General features: G+C 31.1%; 1 protein-coding gene across 1 annotated transcript in view; it reads right to left on the bottom strand.

Annotated features, from left to right (window-relative positions):
• slo (calcium-activated potassium channel slo) overlaps window positions 1–21,500 on the bottom strand; it is a 238,817-nt gene that overhangs the window by 34,763 nt on the left and 182,554 nt on the right. The window contains exons 10-15 of the mRNA XM_085949993.1: window positions 17,706–17,858; window positions 16,690–16,845; window positions 13,087–13,140; window positions 7,511–7,623; window positions 4,316–4,474; window positions 2,496–2,572 (exon numbers count right to left, since the gene is read on the bottom strand). Coding sequence (XP_085806119.1) covers window positions 2,496–2,572; window positions 4,316–4,474; window positions 7,511–7,623; window positions 13,087–13,140; window positions 16,690–16,845; window positions 17,706–17,858 — 712 coding nt within the window. The remainder of the gene's footprint in view (window positions 1–2,495; window positions 2,573–4,315; window positions 4,475–7,510; window positions 7,624–13,086; window positions 13,141–16,689; window positions 16,846–17,705; window positions 17,859–21,500) is intronic.

Consider the following 21,500-nt stretch of genomic DNA (forward strand, 5'->3'; position numbering starts at 1 on the left):
ATCATGGCTATAACAAATAAATTATTATGGATATAATAACTGCAATTTAATAATGTATATTTATGAAATATCTTGGATACTTTCATTGAATCAGATTAAACCATAATTTTAATTTTAAAATAACAATATTATATTATGTAGGTTCCATTGGTGACAAAATAATATGCTAAAAATATATTTTGATATATAAAACTGATTTATTTTAAAATATTTGATCGGAATTAATTAATAAACTATTTGTTTACTATTAACGTAGCGATGTTTGAAAAAATATATATACCAAAGCAAATAAATAATGTGTAAATGCAATTGATGGAAATAGTCACTTATCATTAAGACATACATACAACATTTAATGGCTGTAAAAAATCTAGCAGTATTACGAAAACCATGAAGCAATTCGGATATTATAATGAACTAGTAGTAACTGTTGAAATCAGTCAAATGGGGCAGTTTAACCAATGCGGCGGGGTCAAGGAGAGGGGTTGATCGAGAGACTGCCTAAACAATGACGCTTAAGTATGATAGTGGGGCGTGTAGGTGGCGGATGACGGGCGGTGAGTTGATTGTTAATGGTTAATTACGCACAAAAGGGTGATAGCTGTTGTAGACAGTTAATATTTGAAAACATTTTGTTCACATGGGTTTCCGTACCCTCCATACAACCTCGGTAGGTGTTCAGACCCTGTTTCACCATTCCCGTCTGCATCATGATCATTCCCACATCTGCAAAAAGCCAGAATACCAACAAAAAAACACAACAGGGAAAGAACATATCCGTCCGCCCTGACTCTCGGGCTCAAGTTATATTTACAAAACGTATTCAGCTAGCGAAATGTACTCGGAAACCTGCTCTGCGGATATTTAAATTAGCGGTGATGGTTTCTCATGCTTCTGTTGCACTTTGGGAGAGTTAAAATGGCCGCACATTAAAGGACTGTCTTGTGGGTCTTTGTTAGGAAGCGAAAATAAAACGATGCGGCCCGGGCCGGCCAGCGGGTTCAATGACCAGGGCAATCAGCTCGGGTGAGTCAGTGTGTGAGGCGACGCGTGTCATGTTATTACATCGGACAGAGGAAAAGGAAACACCTTGAACATTAAACATATATTATTTCTTATATATAGTTTTCTAAATCCCCAACACGACCGTGACCTTTCATCATCCGGGATCGGAGGAAGCCACCTGTCTTTTGCTCTGCGCGTTCTGTACACTCTAACTCTGCCTCCCTGTTCGATAATGCACTATACCCGTGGTGGATTTTAATTTTAGGAAAGTATACCTTTTTACACTGACACTTATAGTGAAATGTACAGTATTAAAAAAAAAAAACTGAGTTAAAATGAAAAGAAAACAAACACATTCTATCAAGGAAACAAGTATTCATGCAGTCTCGAAAAAAACATTGTGCAATAGGGGCCTCAGTGTGAAATTAAAATTGTCTCAAGTCATTCCGCGACAATCTGAAAAACAATCCCATAACAGTATCATCTATTTTGGTCATGCGAGGGTACAGCGCCGCCGGACGTATCCGGCAGCATGACCAAAACACACACAGGTAAGTCGCTTTGGGTTCCGATCGAATCGAATACGTTCAAGACGGTAATTCGGCATTCGCGTATGAAAAATAGAAAGAGAAAGAAGAAAGAAAAAAGAGACGGGCACAAAGGCTCAGGCGAGTGATGAGTAAGGTCAGTAATGAATAAAATATTGCACAGTACAGGGCTACAGATCTATGTCGATATAACAAAGGCATTGGAGTATTTTCAGAGAGTTCAGTTACCTAGATCAGCCCCGATTTTCCTTTGCTGGGCGGCCACTAAAATATTCCCCAACACACAAAAATTACATCACAGTTTCGTCGCAATATTGCGTTCAATTAGACATTGCTTTCAAAACATTTTTACAACATTTTGTCAACGTCTTTCAACACATTTCTTATTAATATATATATATCGCTTCCCTCAGTAAAACATCAGCATTTATAACAATTATTTCTTACAAATTCTTGACAAAAACTGAATAAGTAATATAATTTTTTTTTGTTTCACTAATAAAAGTAATATATATACATATGTCGATTTATTTTTAGTTTATACTGTCTATATAAAGTCACATATCAGTAGGCAACAGCAATAATATCTAGTGTAATAAATATTAATAACAATACTTGAATTTCGAATGTGTTACGTAAATAATTACGCTGGACATACGTAGATACTGCTGTGGCTTACGACAGTTTGGCTCTATATGGACGGTACGTCATATTTACATTACTTCAGACTAAGCAAAATTATTCAATCAGGTACCTGTTTAATCAGACATTCATTTTATTTGTCTAAAATCAAACGAAATTAAAAATGTCTGCAATCACAATTGTCAATTATTACAACTGAAACATAATGTTCATAAAGTTTAGTCTGTATCATCATTGCATTGCGTAAATTTAAACAAAAAAAAACATCACACAAACGTATTAAGAGAAAGTCAAACTTACAGTTTTTACATTTGCACTTTTTAATTAACGTCTCATCCTTTATGTCCTCGTGACAAGCCTTACAGTAAAACCACGCCCTGAAATGAGACAATACATAAACACATATATTAAACTGTATTAAAAATAATACATTAAAAAAATATCTCAGCACTACAGCACCGTGTCCGGAAACTTGTAGGTATGCAGTTCGCCGTATCACACCAAACCGTGAAATGTTGTATCGGAAATATATGGCCGTATATTAACACATTCGCTGACACATGTTAGCTAATACATGTTAGTGATATGACAAATATTAAAAAATATTTTTTTTAAATTTTCGATTTAGATATAATATGGAAATGAGTTAAGTCTTAACATACGACACTATCTAATGGAAATATGTTCACACCGTGACACAAGTAGCAGGGAACATATTGTTTTAATCCAAAATACGACTTCTATAAGCGTAGTGCCGTATTCCGTTCCACAGTACAGGACGTCAATGGACGTCCTGTCATATCACATCTCACAAAATACGAGGTCTATAGACGTTATGTCCGCGAATGTGTTTTAAAGACCGTCCAACCTCTTTGGGTCGTATAGTTCTGACATAAAAATCATGTCTAAATAAAACACGGTTCTTGTCGGTTTACACTTTACAGGAAGCCAGCAGCTAACAAATTTTGAAAATAACCGATATACTGGATTATTTGTTGGGTTAGGTTTTCATTCTTGAATTAATGAATTTTGCTGAAATCAGCTATGAAAATTGAATAATTAGCTCATGGCGAACTATGCCACCGTGAAATGTTTTACGTACAATTAACATGTAACCCCACAGCACGCGAGTGGAGAACTTCTAGGTTCTAAGTGTTTATTTTTGGAGAAACAAAAGTAACAATGAGGCAGCTTGAATTACTAGTTCATTGTTAGGTTTGTTTTGTCAAAAATAAACACTTAGTACCTTGTAGTATTAGGCTTGCGAGAGGTAAAGTGTCATTTTTGACATACAGTGATATCACGATTTTCCATGACCGGAATTTACATTTTCCCACTATTTGGCTGTTACATTTTAGTACCTACATTTAATTCCCAGTGTTACATTTCTATTTCCCACAATTTAAGTCTGAAATATTCAAAATTCAATTTATTTTAACTTAAATCCATAATTAGAATTATCGATAGTATTAATTTTTTTTAAATGCAAGGCGAACATTGCAAGTGTATTTCTGTTTATAGAAACGTCTTCAGTGCCCGAGGCCAAGATTACATAATGCAATCGGTGGTCAATCTTTTATTTTAGCCAATTAGGGTGATTATTGTTTGAAATTCTACGTTTCAGTTCAAATGTTACAGTCACTTGTTGATATTTTTCAATCTCATCGTTTACATAATTTGTATGTTGTTTTTTTTTTGTTTACAACCGTTCAAATAATGTCTCAGCCAAAGATGTTGAGAACCTCTTTCTATACAGATGGAGCCTAAATGTATGAAATTGAAGCAAAAACAGGAATACTGGTCCAAATATGAAGTTAGCTACAAGTGACTTCGCATTGCTAATATTGCCATGGGTCCCATGTTCGAACCATGGGTCTGGAAAATACACTTAGGTATTGTTTTTCAACATGTAATTGGAGTCAAAGTATGAACCTAATAGGTTGAGCAAGTGGCTATCATCCATTTCTTGTAAAAATAAAAATCTATTAATGCAAACTTTCACTCTGTGGAGGCCCATAATATGATCTTATTAGGATCGGACATGGTCAAAAAATAACTTATATTATATTTTTTTTTATTGTTTACCATGCTAAATTTTCGTATTCGGTTTCTCAACTTACCGTTTGACTTCATCAGCTGATTGTGCAATGAAAAATCCTTGCGTGTTGGCCTGAATCTTTGCGCCTCTCGGATTGATTGAAATTTTGCTATCGTTTCCTTCCTCACCGCCTTTTATTTCGATAGCGAGGAGTAAAAGTTTCAGCTTGGTGAAACAAAGTCTGCCAAACAACATGATTATTAGTGTACACTCCCATACAGAGATCTTTAAAAATTTTGAATTGAATATCCCTAACAAATTTAAAAACGCTTTTCGCTTTTTAAAATGGCCGAAAGACTTGAATTTAAATCACACACAAGAAAATTATAGAACATTTTTTAAATTTAAATAAAAATAGTTATAGTTTACAAACAAAACATTAATGTAAAGCTGTGAACGTTTATTTAGTAAGGCCACCAACAGTTTAGATGTACCACTAAAATGTATTAAAAAGACATACTCGTATCTCCCATCTTCTTTTTTTGTAAATAATAATGTAAGCAATAGAAGAAGATAAAAAATACAGATATGTCGTATTTAATAATTTTTAAATGTGGCCACACACTTAAGCTGTCAGTGGTCATGCTGGAATTGAGGATTAGATGCATGCATTATTTATTGGCATGACATTTAATAGATATGAACGGTACATAAATTTAAAGTAGACCAGCGGTCGGCAAACTATGACAGATCGACTCACGTATTACGAGTATTCTAAATCCATTATTGGATTACATATTAAATAACTGATGTTACATATTATTTAAATAAATTGTTACAACATTTACAAATTTTAATCTTGATTTACGTAATACCGTTTCTACATTACTTCAATTTAATTGTTAATTAAAGCTTAAAATATTGTCTCGATTATAAATTCACTACGTTAAAAACATGGCTGCCAACCACCGGTCTGCTTATTTACAGAGATCAATCAGCCAATACAATAAAAAAGACGGATCATGTCTGTATGTAAATCTGAGAATTTTTGAAATACAAAACTTAACGTCATTTTTTTTCAAGAAGAAATCTCAAATTATTGAAAACCAAAAGGTAATTATTACTTGTGTCAGTGTGAATATATTCAAATCGCTAAATCATTGTTAAAATAGCACTATTTGTAGCCAAATTACTATCTTTTGAATGTATCTTTTTTTAATTTTATTTATATGGCTATTATATTATTATTATTATTATACGTTCAACTATAACCAATAGAAATTTGACCATAATGCTGCTTTACTACCATAAATAATATTCAGTAATATTATTTATTGTGTTGTCTATCTTGTGAGGAGTAAAGGGTACCAATTCAACTGCATCAATCTTTTTTCTAAGATATAAAAAAAACTAAGTCTATGTATGATAAGAATTAGAAAAAAATCTATTTTAATTGTGATAAATACACTAAATATATTTTTTTGTCAATTTTGTAGGCAGTGCCTTTCAATTTACTGTTGATTGTAAAAATTTAAGCGGAAAAGAAAACAAAAAAAAAACACTATTTATAAGCTGAGATAATGCCAAAATTTTTAGTGTCATAAAGAAGTACCTATATTAATCAAATAATAAAAATATTGCTGTTAATCTTAAAATGCAGAAAAATTAAGCGTTTATTTTTATGCCCTCTATTTAGTTTAAAAGCTACTAAATATTACAAATCAAAGTCGGCAAGAAGAGTCAAAATAACATTTTTAAATAACTTACAATAAAAAATGTAAAACTATTTAGTATTCATAAATGCTTTAGTATATTATATCTACATGATATCAGTTTAAAAAAAAATCTAGAATCATATTGTTAAAGAAAGCCATGAAATCCAAATTGAAAAATTCTTTTTGTAACAAAAATGGTATAAAACATAGTAAGTACCTATACATATTGTTATAAGTATATAAAGGTTCATGTAAATAATGTAAATGTTTAGAAATAAAACGGCTCACATGACATTACGAAAGCGGGGTTGCAAAGCGGATGCCGTTGTGCGTTGCATACAAGGTATTTTGTGTAAAATTGTAAAGTAAAGTGCCAATTTCTTCTGTTACACACATCTATCAAAAACAACGTTACTCACTCACAACAAACAAACAAACTACTCGGCGTGATAGAGCACAGCTAAAACTCTGCGTAAATCATCGCCGGATATCATTCCGATTGCAGTTAATTAACACCAGGTATTAGCGTCAATCGATACGTCGGTCTAGAACCCTACCAGTCCTAACGACCTAAACACTTATCATCAGGCAACAACACACCTGTGACACCACATCGTATATTCATATCATCAATTATCAGCAAATTTAATCAAAATTTAATTTAATAAATAGCCCTCAAGCTCTCAGTTGTCACAAAAATCATAATGTATATAAGTAACAAAATAACAGCACAGTTTTATCATAGTTTTAACATATAAACAAATTATCTACCTATATACAATTTAACTCCACATTAACTGTAACAAACAAACTTCTTTGTTAATTGTATTATTTTGAATCTGTGATGTTGAGTCACAAATGAAAGAATAACTGTTCTTTCAACATCGCCAATACAAAATTATAGAATCAACAAAGAAATTTATTTGTTATCATCGCAATGGAATTATACCACATAAGCGCCAGTTCAATCAAATACCTGTAAATAATGGAAATCAGTGCGTTTACAAGAGAATTGTAAAATTTAGTGCTCAAAACATATTTTTATTTACCGCCATGACCAGTGTCTTTTCCTCTACACCAAATCATAATATTGATTTTTTTTTTTTGAATATAAGATAATATAAGAATAAGGGGCGATCTGATTATTATTTATCAATTTGAATTAAAAATAACAATAGCAAAAAGCAAATATCAAGAAATGTTAACTTCTGAGAGCTTTTCGGGCCTAAATTAAATCCATCATTCTTGAAAGTCTGTATCATAATTTTTATGATTTATTAGAAATTCTAAACGTCATAAGATTGACATAACTTTCATGTCATAATTGTATTGCAAAGAATGTCAATGTTTGACATAATTTTAAAGTAATTTATCTTTTTTCTGCGTTCTTTAGTTATTGTTAACTGAAAGACGTCGGCGATAGATAATTAATATTGAATTTTAGTAAAGAACGATTAGGTGCCACATAAAGACGTAGAGGGCTTGGCTATATAAACAAGAATGTGGTGTCAGTCGAAAAACTAAAGGTGTTAGTGTTAGGGCGGGGCGGGACGACGCCTTACTCGCTGGCCTGTGGGAAGGTCATGCCGGTGAATGAGGGAGAAAGGGTCTCTGTGTACATCTCGCACCCCGTGCCCTGCAGGTAATCGTTCTGCCACGCTTGCGTATCAGGCGACTGCAAAAACACAACCAAACGGTTCATCGGTCAGCGCATCAGCTCATCACATTAGTCACCGAGTGCCACCCGAGCCCACAAATTCCAACGACTCCCTTACGATTAGCCACGACCGCGTTTCTCCCTCTAAGCTCTCTAAACATCAAAGACAACGGCGGTAAATCAAATTGTCGGCAGTGCATAGAAAAAAAAAACTACAACCTATGAACGTCAACACCGATTTCGTCCCCGAAAATCCGGAACAGACACCGATCCGAGCCTGTAAAATTTCACACCCATGCCCAAAGACACCTAAATATACAGAAGAAGGAAAGGTTAAGTTCAAACTGAACATATCGACAGAGAAAGTTGTCAGTCGTATATAAAATATGCATGTTAGACCGTGATTAGAAAATGTTCTGTGGTTATGTGATCCTCCGATACGTCGGTCAGTCCTGTCGGAGACCGACTGATCGGAGTCAGGATTAAGCAGGCATGGAAATGTATAGCAGCGTTTATACATTATTTATATTAAATCACACACGTAGAAAAGCAGTTGGCGTAATATATCATGAATGAATACTGCAACATCGGACTGGTGTGTAAGATTCAACATCACAACATGTTTAGTGTACATTTTTCTTTCACGAATCCGTTAGAACAAATTGACAACATCAAGGAACAGGTACACATCAAGTGGGAGAGCATCTGACAATAAAGAGTAAGCTTGCACAACTTGCAAAGGCATGAACAAGACGCAGGAGACCGCGGATATTAAAGGACATAATTTATTTGCCGTGACTGTTTTGATTTCTCTTCAACTCAACTTCAACGATTCAACAAGTTTTTATCAGAATATTTCGATATGCATTGATCATACTGAAAAAGAATACCAATTAGATTATTATGAATGAATTTGACCATACTTCACAATAGTTATGATTTACATGAAGTTTAATTAAAATTAATGGAAGTACATAACATTATGTAATAAGTAAATTGTTATTTTTTTTTTTAAATCACTAAGTAAATTGTAAGCATAGATTCGATATACATTACCATGTTATATTATATAACATTAGAATTTTTTTTATATAGCTTAAATGTATAATTTTTAGCGGGAAATTATTTATCGAATCCATGATTCAAATCATGTTTGTTCATTTCACAGCTACAATGTGGTTGGTCAAAATAGTCCACTTTGTAAGCAAAATAGTTATTTATTGTTCACTATGTGACATTAACATGAAATATACACATTTGTATGATTTGAAATAATGTGACAAAAAATTAGGAATTAATTTTAATTATCTTGACGTTTTAATGAACTATTTTTTCAAGATGGTGCCTAAACATAAAAAAATATAAGATTCAGATGCATAGAATTTCATGTCCACAAAGTAAATGATACTGTCAAAACTATAGAGCTGGTAAAGCAGACTGAGACATGTTGAATCAGATGTTTAACAGTCAAAAATAATTATTACTCCCTTAATATAAACAATGTTGTCAAGTTTATATGGCAATTAAATGAGTACACCTCTCCCGGTGACAGTTTGGATTACACTACAACTAAAATTCAATAAACACGGTGTTAACAATGTCAAAATAAATCATTTTTTGACGTACATAATTTGTTGGCAAATAATTCGAATTACATACTGCAAAATTCGAATTATCCTAGTTAGAATAAATTTCTTTTTATTGAAATAGTCAATCAAAATAATTGTTTTCTTTTTATATTACGATTCTGAGGATTCGGAAATTCTATATTGAAGTGTTTTACATTAAACGCACTCAATATACCAGTAAATTATTTATCCAGAGTGATTTAGAGGAAAGCATAGTCAATTTTCGAATGTCAATACTGCAACCGAGTCAAACTTACAATAAGTTGAGTGAATGGCCAATAATCAATCCTCACAAAGACGTCTACTGAAGTATCTCTACATAAGACTCATAAAGTTGTCATTCAGGTAAAAGTCAGTAAGCAGAAATGTCAGGTATAAATTAGATAATATGCCATATACTTTAAAACTGCCAACATTTGTAACGAAAATATATTGTTAATTGAACAATACGGTTTTATGGGTAATTTTGTAGAGACAGCATAAAACGTATCAATGATAATTAAAAAAAAAATATTTCATACGCAATTAAACTTTCGAATGTTTTTGCTGTTAGTGACTTTTGCCTAAACAATGATATTATGTTCCGTCATAGAAAAGGTAGAAAATATTCAGAAAGCATTTTGTTTTAACTTTCTTCGTTTATTGAATTTTATTTGTGGCACATGTCTAAACTTCAACCGGTGTTGCCATACCAAAGAATTCTGCGTTTCATTTATGAGTTCTATGAAATAGGTCGAATCAATCTACTAGCCACATTGACACTGATGATATTACTGAATGTACAGTTAGTGTTGCGTTTCTCCTTGCGGAGGGAGCAGGCGGAAACACAACCTAGAAGGGGCTCATACGCATTCTGTTGTTGCATTGCCGACTTACTCGGTGGCCCGGGCAAACGGCATGCCGATAAAGGTTGGACTAAGCGTCTCCGTGTACATCTCCATCCCGGTGCCTCTCAAGTAGTCATTCGTCCACACCTGCATGTCGGGAGACTGGAACACCACACCACACCAATTTTGGCCACACTCCACAACATTTCACTTCCACCACTCCACACCAATTCTTTTGCTCCATTCAAATAAGACATTTAATTGCATACCAAATCAATTACACATAAGGCCCCGATCATAATCATGTACCCATTTGTTATAACTAAATTATTAAAGTTGGCAACATGGCTATTAATTTCCAGTGGTATAATAGGGCCGTAGTGCACTTCTACTTTTCTAAAATTTCTCAAACAATATTGTGATGGCAGATAAATGATTTTAGGATAAATTTTAGATTTCTGCTGAGAAATGTTCTTATGGAACCTATGTAGCAAAATCATACAATTGTAACTGTTACATTTAAAAAGAGATGTCTCTGTAAGGTATTTTAATTTAGAAATAAAGCAATCTAATTTCTGATTCACAATTACTTACCCAACCGATTTCAAAACTATGTTTTCTTGTTGTATAAAATAGTGTTCAAATCAGATATAACCATTTGCCATTATAGTACTGATTTTTGACACAGAATTTTGATATTCATAAAACCCAGAAATTTTTAACTTTATTTGAATTTCGTAAAAAAAAAAATTAATATTCTTAAGTCTTATTAAAAGAAATGTCCAAGATTTATATGGATAATCACTGTCATCCTGTTGAGTAACCATCGAAATATTACATAAATAAACAAACTCCAGGCACTTTTTCAATCAGCACTACCTACACCATTGGTAATTTTGATCCGTAAACGTCTATACAATGACACTCATTTTAAAAAACCAATACAGACTTAGAGGCAATACAGCGAAATAATTAATAATCATTTTGGGTAGTTCATGGATACATGTTTATGGCCGCGACTGCACATCGAAACGTTACATTGATTTTTATTATTCGCAATTATTTTAACCAGATTTTTAAATTAACAATCAAATTCTTTCTAAAAATTTACAAGTTAATAAGAAACAACAATACAATATAATGTATAATTCATTATAAATTAAATTTATGTATTATAAAAGCTGCTATTTTTTAGTTATCAAGACTACTAAACAGAAAAATTGTCTTGATGCTTGACCCAATTGAACGCTAACTAATATCAATCCAATATAATGTCCGATTGAAAATTTAAAAATCACAAAATTTAGGTATAAATTAAATGTCTTTTTTAAACTAAATTTATAATTAGCTGGCCTAGATAACTTGTAAATGTTTATTTTTTGTAATTTACGATACATTTTTTTTATTTATTATTAATAAGTACACAATAAATTCATTTTCTATGTATACACGACGACGGGCAGTATCAATCAGATGTTAATTAGCGATAGATACAATGTTATTATTAATATATATTAAAAGTATATATAGCCCAACTAAAATAAATTTATTAAACAAAGCATCAAGCAGAAAATCATGCCAATAATATATGTAATATAATAATATAGCTAGTTCCCCCATGTCCATTAATGTTTCTGTAAAATAATATAAGACATGTTAGACATTGTTTCTATGAAAATTGTTTAAAGCCTGAATTAACTTAGGTATTAAAATGTTATTTATTTATTCAACAGCTTAGAACACATATTTAAATATATTAAAATAAACAAAGGGGTAGCTCTACTTTCATGGCATTAAGGGCAATCGACGAATTCATTATCATTACCGTGAATTAATTTTGAAGATATTTTAAATCTTTGATGGAAAAATAGGATAAAATACAAGTACAAAAAACATGTATTTATCATAATTTTGTTATTCGGTATAGTGCAATCCTGCGAGTCAAGGATTCAAAAGCTGCGACTGTATCAAATTCACATGATATGTGTTTGGACATAGAGCACGGGGCCCAATGGGCTGCTAATGACCAACATTCATTTCTCATAAAACTCAAAGTGAAAATAGAAATACATATTGAATATTCTTCTTTTTTCTTTCGACCATGTCCGATCCTAATAAGATTATATGGGCCTCCACAGAGCGGAGGACAGAGAGGAGGTGTGTGGCCATTACATACATATACTTTCACTGCTGACCAGTCAATTACCACATTTAATTATCATGCTAATTGCTACACGCCAGGCGTGTCTTTAGCGCTGACCGAGTTGTGGTAATTAACTAGTCAGCAGTGAATGAATTACAGATTTTGTTTTTACAAGAAATGGATGTCAGCCACTTGCTCAACCTATTCGGTCCATACTCTGACTTCTACACAAATTGAAAAACAATATGCGTACTTGCCAGACCCAGGATTCGAAACTGGGACCCACGACGGTATAGGCCGACGCTTCAGCCGAACGGCCATCGTGGGTAAATATAAAAAAGGTAAATTACCATACTTGAGAAAATTATCATGAATACCAACCACCAAGTAAATGCTAAATCTCATGAAAATGATAAATTCTCATTTTTATATTAACAGACTTTTTTTATGAAGAATGTTTATTAGACATATGTTTAACCCATCGGGTCTTCGCTCTGAGTCGAACACAAGATGTGTGTTTCACAAGACATATGACTTAAACTAATGAGGCGCACACAAAATGAGATTTAATTTTTCTTCTAATAGGTATATTTAACGATGCTGTTCAGTACACAGGTAAAATAAATAATAATGCCGATTGCCCTTGAATATTGTTTTGTTAAAATATTTTCAATAAAACGTTTACAGATATTATACAAAAAACAAACATCAGCGTTTGAAGTTGAGAGAGCTGCAGAGCAAAGAAATGCGTTCACATTTTTTTAATAAATTTAAATAGAAGTTCTAAGCTTTGGGTGAATTATGCGACAGTATCCCATACGCCTCCTTGCAGCGAAACTCAACACCGTCACCAGAATGCAAGCAAACTGAAAACACTACATACATTTACGAAGCAAAGTCCGCGTAGTACCCTCATGATATGTTTATGAGGCTCCTCCTATTTCCGACATTAGAAAACACAATGTCAAATTATTTAATCAAAAAAAAACAACAAAAAAACAAAAAAAAAAACAGTAAAACAACGACAATACATTAATTAGTCAAAAATTAATTATTGTGATGATCATTTTTTGTAAGTCAGATACAGATATCAATAAGCTGACCAAAATACGGAGCTTACTACTTCGTCATCTTGGTAGTCAACTGACTTATTCCACGTATGTTTAAAAAATGATTTTGTTTCTTATCCTAATATTATTCTTGCTTATTGTGGATATGTTAATGTAGAGTCTAACAAGAACTTCTTGTCCACATGTTAAAACTGTGAACTAACAAGCCCCTAATATTTAGTCGACTACAGCGACTTGCGGTTATTGACGAGATCTTGTTGTCGGACAGTAATAACGTTATTACGTAACCAACAGAATTACAATTATTGTGATTGTGTAAGTTAAAAATTTCTATTATGTAATACCAATTGAAGACAACGTAAATACGACACCGGTTTTACAGGTCTATTCCAACTACGTAACACCGTAACATCTAATAAGACCATTACCGTGATTCAAGATAACCCCAATATAATATTACTGACGTATTATGTGTGCAAAACGATTATTATGTAAAAGGGGAATCATTGAGTTGTTACTTGTCAGTGCGCTATCGCTAACGTCACAATAACATGGCAACTCGAGCCAATCAGATTAACACACCATTTTTCTCACAATTATGCATGATTTTGGAGTTAAGTGTTATTCTGGAATATACGTTTTGGGAGTGATAATAAAAAAAATGTGGAAATAGCACCAAGACTATTAATTTTGGGGGCTATCTTGCATAAACGTTCATGGAAAATTGACCTCAGACGATATAAATGAAGCAAAGTGATCATAACACAATGTTTTGTAATGTTACAGTGATAATTAACATTCATTAATACTAAAGTGATTAGGTAATAATTTGTTTAATAAACTTGTTATAAAAAAACATATGTTTAGCAACAAACAAAAGTTATGGAACGCTCAATCTCTGGAATTTACAAATATGGAATAGATCAGTTCGCCACCAAGATGATGAATTGTTATTATAGTAAATCTGCTGTGACTAGATCTCTGACAAACAGAGACAAACTGTTCCGCTTTCCTCTCGATGGCCAATAAAACTTGGCTTCCAGCCATGTTGCAAAATACTGTTGGTTATTGGGAAGAGAGCAGGTCAACATGTCTGTTTTCAGAAGTTTAAATCAACTGCGGTTAGACCTCTGGCAAAGACAAACGTGCTGTTTCTTTCTCTTTCCAATGGCCAATAAAATTTTGCCGCTGGTGAAACTGTGCTGTTTTGAAAAGTAATTTTAGATATCGAGATGTAGACGAGGCAACATGTGTGCGTTCTCCAGAAGCCTAGCTACAGCAGTGGTACCACAGCTATTGATAGTCTGGTATCGTAACTGGCTGAATAAAATAGCAATGCGATTAATTCTGCAAGATGGTTTATTTTGTGTTACCTATAATAGTTTTCATACGTTCATCGTATCCTTACCTCGTATTGTAAATGAATAACTCATGAAAGAACTTTGCTCATGTTCTCCCAAGAAACTTTTAAAATAAACTGTTTTAACCGGACTTCAGCGAATTATCTCACTCTATGAGGCCGTGATCGACAGGCCGCACATACAAATTTCGCGAGTTATCTCACCCGACTTTAAACTCAAATGACTAGCCACTGTCGATTGATTTGCATAATCTAAAAAATTAAACACACAGTGACATCTGTTTGAATAATAATTATGAAATACTAAGCAACAATTTATTGGTATTACACCAATTTAAGTAAGAACTTCGCTCTACATTAAACGTGTGTCGTTAAAAATCTGCGGCCTGTCAGATACTGCCATAGTAATATCGTGAGGCATAGAAAAAGTTTACACAATGAAAAAATACTTCTATAGTAATATTTACATATGCATGTATTTATTATTTATAATGATATTCTTAATGTTATATACATATTATAATATGTATAAGATTCTTAAATAAAATACCAAGTCTTGTATAATTAAATTAATCAATTGCTTTTTTATTCACAAAAACTTTAAAAAGTTAACATCAGATTGAAAATAAAATCGAAATAAATTTCCGAGAATGATCCATCATGATCAATGATTAAAGCCACGGATTTCTTTTTTAGAAAAATTGTAAACGTTTATTTATTAACAATACCTCACTTGAAATCAAACAAAACTATTTATGGTAAATTAATTGGGGTGATTTCATATTAGGACATGCCACCAAATATCAAAGTCGTGAGTTTTGAAAACGTCAAAGTATTCTTTCCTCAAACCTCAGTTCAGCTAAGCAAAAAAGCTCATAGAAATATTAAAATTGTTGAGTTTGGGGAAAAACTATTTACAATACAATTATTTCAGAAAATGATCCGACAAACCTGATAATACGTAATACTTTTGGTTGTGGGAGCGACTATTTACGGATATAACATTACATTACATTATGAAAAGTACTGTAAAATAACATTTATCGTTATTATAAATTTATTATATTAATTTTTTAATGTTGGTAACAATAAAATAAACTTATTAAAAAAATTTATAGAAGAAATATTTTACAGTTTATCATTTAAAATATAAGCGACTGTGCTGTGTACACGACACGACTTAATTTTCTCATGAAACAAAAATTACAAGAGCAAATATGAGAAGAAATTGTCTTGTATGCATTTTAGGTCTTGTCACAGAGTGTGCATACGTGATAATATGACACGTATTTTGTAATGCGTCAACATGACCTGCGACGTTTCTATTTCGAAACATTTTAAAATTATTAATCAACACACACTGCATTATTAAAGGAAAAACAAATAATAATAAATAATCGACTCATTACTATCACCAAAAAATCTCACGTTGAAGACTTCAGCTTAAGAGAAAGCTATGGTGATACAGAATAAATTTAATTAAACTTAAATTAATAGAGTTGGTATTGTCAAATACCTGACAAATATTATAAAAGACCTATTTGATATTTTAAAAGACCTGTTAAATATTACTTACGTTCCTCGAATTTCCCGATGTAAAATAAGACCGAAGCTTGTTCTGGCAACAATTATGTGTGATTCTTTAATATGATATGAATTGATAAAATTTCAGTAAAGCATTATGGAATGAATATAATTTTAAATGGCATTAATACCCAACTATAATGGTATATGACAATATGTAATTTGTTTAATTTTTAAAAGCAGATGACTTTTTTTTCTTTATGGTTTTCAGCTGATGAATTAAATTTACAGATAATGCAATGGATATAAGAAATAAATTATATGATAAGTAAGCCTGTTTTCCCATTTTTTACTATTTGCAAAACTTATGGTATAATTTCGTTGGAATCGAATCAGCCTACGTTACAGATTTAACATTTGCTTTTAATAAGTTTATCTTACAATTTTAAATATTAAAATGTACGCATATAACTGATCACATTAGTATTGAAAACGTTAAAGCAACGGTTGCACTCAAAATCTGTATACTTACAGTTTTGAAGCTCCTCATGGCGAATAGATTAGCCATCATGGTAGAGAATCCGGGAGCCAGACAACTCTGCGCGATGAAGCCCAACTTCAACTCCGCCAGGCAGATCACATCGTCGCCCTGCTTCCAGTCCCACGAAGGAATATTTAGGAGGTACGCCTGAAAATTCACAATAACAACAGGTGAGTTTACTATCCCAATATACATAATTTTACACTCAAAAATTGAATAATTTTATAGTTTAGTTTGAAATCAAAGAAAATATTGAAAATAATTAAAACACAGATAATAAGTAATACTATTTGGTGCGTAATAAAATTTCCATGTAGATTCGTTACTAAATGCAAAATATTTAAATTAAATAGTTTGACTATAATAAGTCAAATACAAAAAACTATACCTAATCAAAGCCAACTACACACACAAAAGAGTTCTTTGAATCATTTTTCTATAATAATTATCAAAAAATATCAGTCTATATTGTCATATATTTTCAATCAATATTATCAAAAAAGTAGAAATTTTATATTTGGAATTTATAAAACTACCATGTTTTATATAAAAAATATTCTATATTTAACGTTACGGGCATTTGGGCCCAAACAGTGTAATCATATGTTGGGCAGTATAACAGTTCTATTCCAAATATTTAACCCTGTAACACCCAATAACACTGTTTCATTATATTTCCAAGATCCGAGGTAACCCCTATATGTTACAGATGTATTCTATATGCAAAACCGTTACATAAAATATTTTAGTTGGTACTGTCTTTCGAACACTTTCAGCGAGCACACATTGTGCAATGTCGCGCTTGCGTTATCAATAATGTCACATTAACATAGCTGATCAAGGAGTTATCTAATTAACTCGGATATTCATACTAAATGCATAGAATACATCATAGCACTTTTATCACAATTTTGGAGTTAAGTGTTATGTTGGAATAGACTTGCAGATCATATTCTTGTATCATTGGATAATATTATAAAATTACAATAATGTCATTAAAAACTTACCTTATTATGATATTGCATTAACTGAATGATCACCCGGATGTCGTCTGAATAGTTTTTTATTGAAATAACTCTCATAATGTTGGCGGCATCTTCAGCGTCAGGGTCTTGGCAATATTTATTCGCTAATACCAGACACGCATCCGCTTCATGAACCTTCAAGAACAATGAATAGAATTTGGTAAATTAAGCAAAGATCTTGGCTAAATATGGAAGTAACGGGAGACCAGAGAACACAGATAATAGATCAAAATTTTAATTAGAAATAAATATTTTTAACTAATGAAAAATTAAACTTATTACAGCAATTAACTTACGAATTGTACAGTTAGTAAATTTTTCTGTCACAGGATTCGAACCCGCTTCATAATATGAAAATACAAAATTACTAAATTAATTCAATAAAGAATTAAATAATGGCATTAGAAAATTCTCGGATTTACGGCAATAACAGTAACAAAATCCGGTTAAAACTTTTGCCATTCATCAAAGTTTGGCTCGTTTCAAAGTATTCAAACATGTTCGTTTTAACAGTATTTAGAAAGGCACAAAATATCACATTCTGATAATAAATTCAATAACTTTACACATTCTGTCCAATTGGTGATGTGCCAAATACACGCCAAGTCATTCGTATTTAAAAATTAATATTGATAATTTGTATATATATTATTCATAATTAAAAGTCTGCAAAATATCCGCCATTTTATAGATTTTTATTGAAATGTGTAAAGTACAATATTAATGTATTGTACAATAGAGTTGATTTAATCGGCTATTTAAAATAATTGAGGAGCCGGGTAGAAGAATTTAGCATACTTACCCTAATTAAATATTTTAATTATCACAGAGCGTAATAGAATGTTAATATTTTGACATTTAGCACCTGTAGTCGTCATATCAAATAAATTTTTGGTGATGCGTTAAAGAATAAATTGATAATTCTAAAAAAACACTCATATTTATTAGGCCCATCTTCTCAATTATAAGCTCATAAGTATGACAAAAATATCAGCTTTCATATTAAATTATATTTGAAAAATATTAATTGATATTTGATAAATAATTCAAATTATTTGATTGTAACACTGAATGGCAGCTATTCAGCAGACGTTTGCTTATTAAACAACATTTTAATGGAGGTGTACACCGATATGATTCTAAGCACAGAGCAATTTGAAAGCATTCAACGCATGCATTGTTAGTTACCATTCTTCAATAATAATTAATTACCTATGGCTATCATTATTCTATAGATTGAAAAAAATATAATATTTTAATATACCTGTAATTTGATAGATAATATTTGGATACATTTCATTGATTCAAAAATTAGTCAAAATTTACCATTAATTTAACAGCCTAAAAAATAATTATAAATAACTTTTAATGTTCCCGTTAGATGCAAATTTAGATTAATTAAATAGATCCATACAACTGTTCCAAGCCAATTTAGTGACAAATCACTACGCTTCAGGAGAGCAAAAAGAGTGAAAAAATTTATGTTAACGACTTCTTAGTATTGGAGGTTTTTTTAAAATCAGAATTTTTAAATCACTTAATTCTTTTTGGCTGTCCAAGAAAAAATACAAAGTTCATAAAGAAAACAGCGAATTATTATTTTTTTTCAATTATTTTATTCATATTTTTGTTTGTATATCTGTAATGTTTTATTTTTTTACTATAATCGTTTTAATTTTGGTACGCTACGTTAATGATAGGTACGTTAATTCTTATTGGCATTCTGTAGGGTTATCACTTACACCCAAATTGGAAAATCGTAACTCTGTTTGCAATCATCTACGAATAACGCCCTTTCGCTAGTCTGTAGATATTTTTTTTGTAAACCTAACCTCATATTTAACTCAAAATCATCAAAATGTTACTTACGCCCTTTTGGCTTGGAGTATTTGATTATATAAAATGTCAATTTACGATAATTTTGCAACTAGTTTTATTGTTTGTGTGCAGTAATTCAAGTTGATTTTCACCAGCTTAAAATTTACCGAGGCAGATGAAAAAATTGCAACCGAATTAATGTATTTAATACCAACATTATGTCATGATAATTTATTAAAATTAAGCAATCAATTATCAAGAAAAAAAAATAATCTATAAATTCGTAATTTACTCCATTATAAAATAATCTTTTTTCGTATTTAAATAGAATTTTTACAATACACAGATTTATATGTATTGCAGTTAAGTACATATTTGATAACCGACATAACCTACAACTCCCCACATCAATGTTTTAATATTTAAAAAAGGAATACTTAGGTCAACATTTTAAAATTAGCTACATATATTATATAATATTATAAAATATTAGTAGATATTAAAGCACACTTTTGCATTCATATATTATATATTATTATATATAGTACATACCTACGATAAAGCAGAAAGACATGCAGTTGTGTTAAGTGAGTAATTAAATAAATAAAAAAACTTACCGCTGGAATGCTAATCGGAGATCGTTTGGTACCAATTAATATTTTTTAAATTAATATTATAACATTTAGAAGTATTTTATAAAAATTTTGAATAACTTAACAACTAGTTCACGTCCTAACTATTAAAAAATCACCAATAATGGCTATTCAATAATTATTATAAAAAAAAAAACTAATATCTTCAATAGGTAAACTGTGAAACAATTTTAAAATCATATATCTACGTGTATATATTACTGTTTGTCCAATCGATAACTAAAGCCGCATTTAGACAAAGTGAACGAATGTTTGTTCTTCCCCTACTCCAGCCAAATTCTCTTGACGTTAACGCTTTTTGTTGAGCGAGCATAAGAATTTCGCTGGAGTGGGGGAAGAACAAACATTCGCTCGCTTGGTCTAAATACGGCTTAAGATAAAATATTTTTTGACATTTTGACAAAAAACCCCTAAACTAAAAATAAAAAATTAATACAAAATACATAATTTTGTCCAAATAATACAGTAAGTATAAAAATATAAATAAATGAAATATTTTGTAGTATAAGAATAATATTTATATTTCCAAAATTATTATTAAGCCAGTCGATATTATACTTTGCCAATTTTTAAAAATAATATATCGTTACTTTACAAATGTTATCAATTAATTAATTAATTGATTTAACAAAGGAATATTGTTAGCATTGCCTTTTTTTTAGTATAAATTCCTTGAAGGTGGAGTGTGACAGGTATTAGAGACATCTAGTGACGGAATTACAAGATATACAACTAAATATATTACCAATTTACTGAAAAATTACCTTCGACATAAAACAACTAAAAGAAAATATCCTAATATAGCATGGATATGTTCGTAAGTCTAAAAACAAATTCTCAGGGCAGTCATTTGCACGCTTGGTCTTCTGTGGTAAATCAGATTATATGTTTTTGGATATTTTAAAATTTTAGTAAAATCTATGTAAATTCTCGACAAACTAAAATTTAAAAACATTCCTGATTTACCACAGAAAGCCAAACGTGCAAATTGCTGTCCTGAGAATTGATGTTTTTAGACTTATTAACATATTCACGCAATACACAGAAATAATATACATTAATCTCTTTATAATGATTATAACGTTTTCATTCAAATAGCGGTAGCAGACGTGGTATTATAAATTGTGCCTGTCAATTTGAATTACAAACAACGTTAATATAATTCATAAATTTCCCCCACGGATTACTTAAACTATTATCATTACAATAGGACATATTTTTATTAAAAGATTTTCATTGCTCAAAATAATTAATATAAAAAAATTATTATTCTTTTCAAATCAGCATTTAATGCATGGTAATTTAT

This window comes from Rhyacophila brunnea, unplaced genomic scaffold (genome assembly GCF_057557595.1).
Source record: "Rhyacophila brunnea isolate RB1 unplaced genomic scaffold, BYU_Rbru_1.0 scaffold_10, whole genome shotgun sequence".
NCBI lineage: Eukaryota > Metazoa > Arthropoda > Insecta > Trichoptera > Rhyacophilidae > Rhyacophila > Rhyacophila brunnea.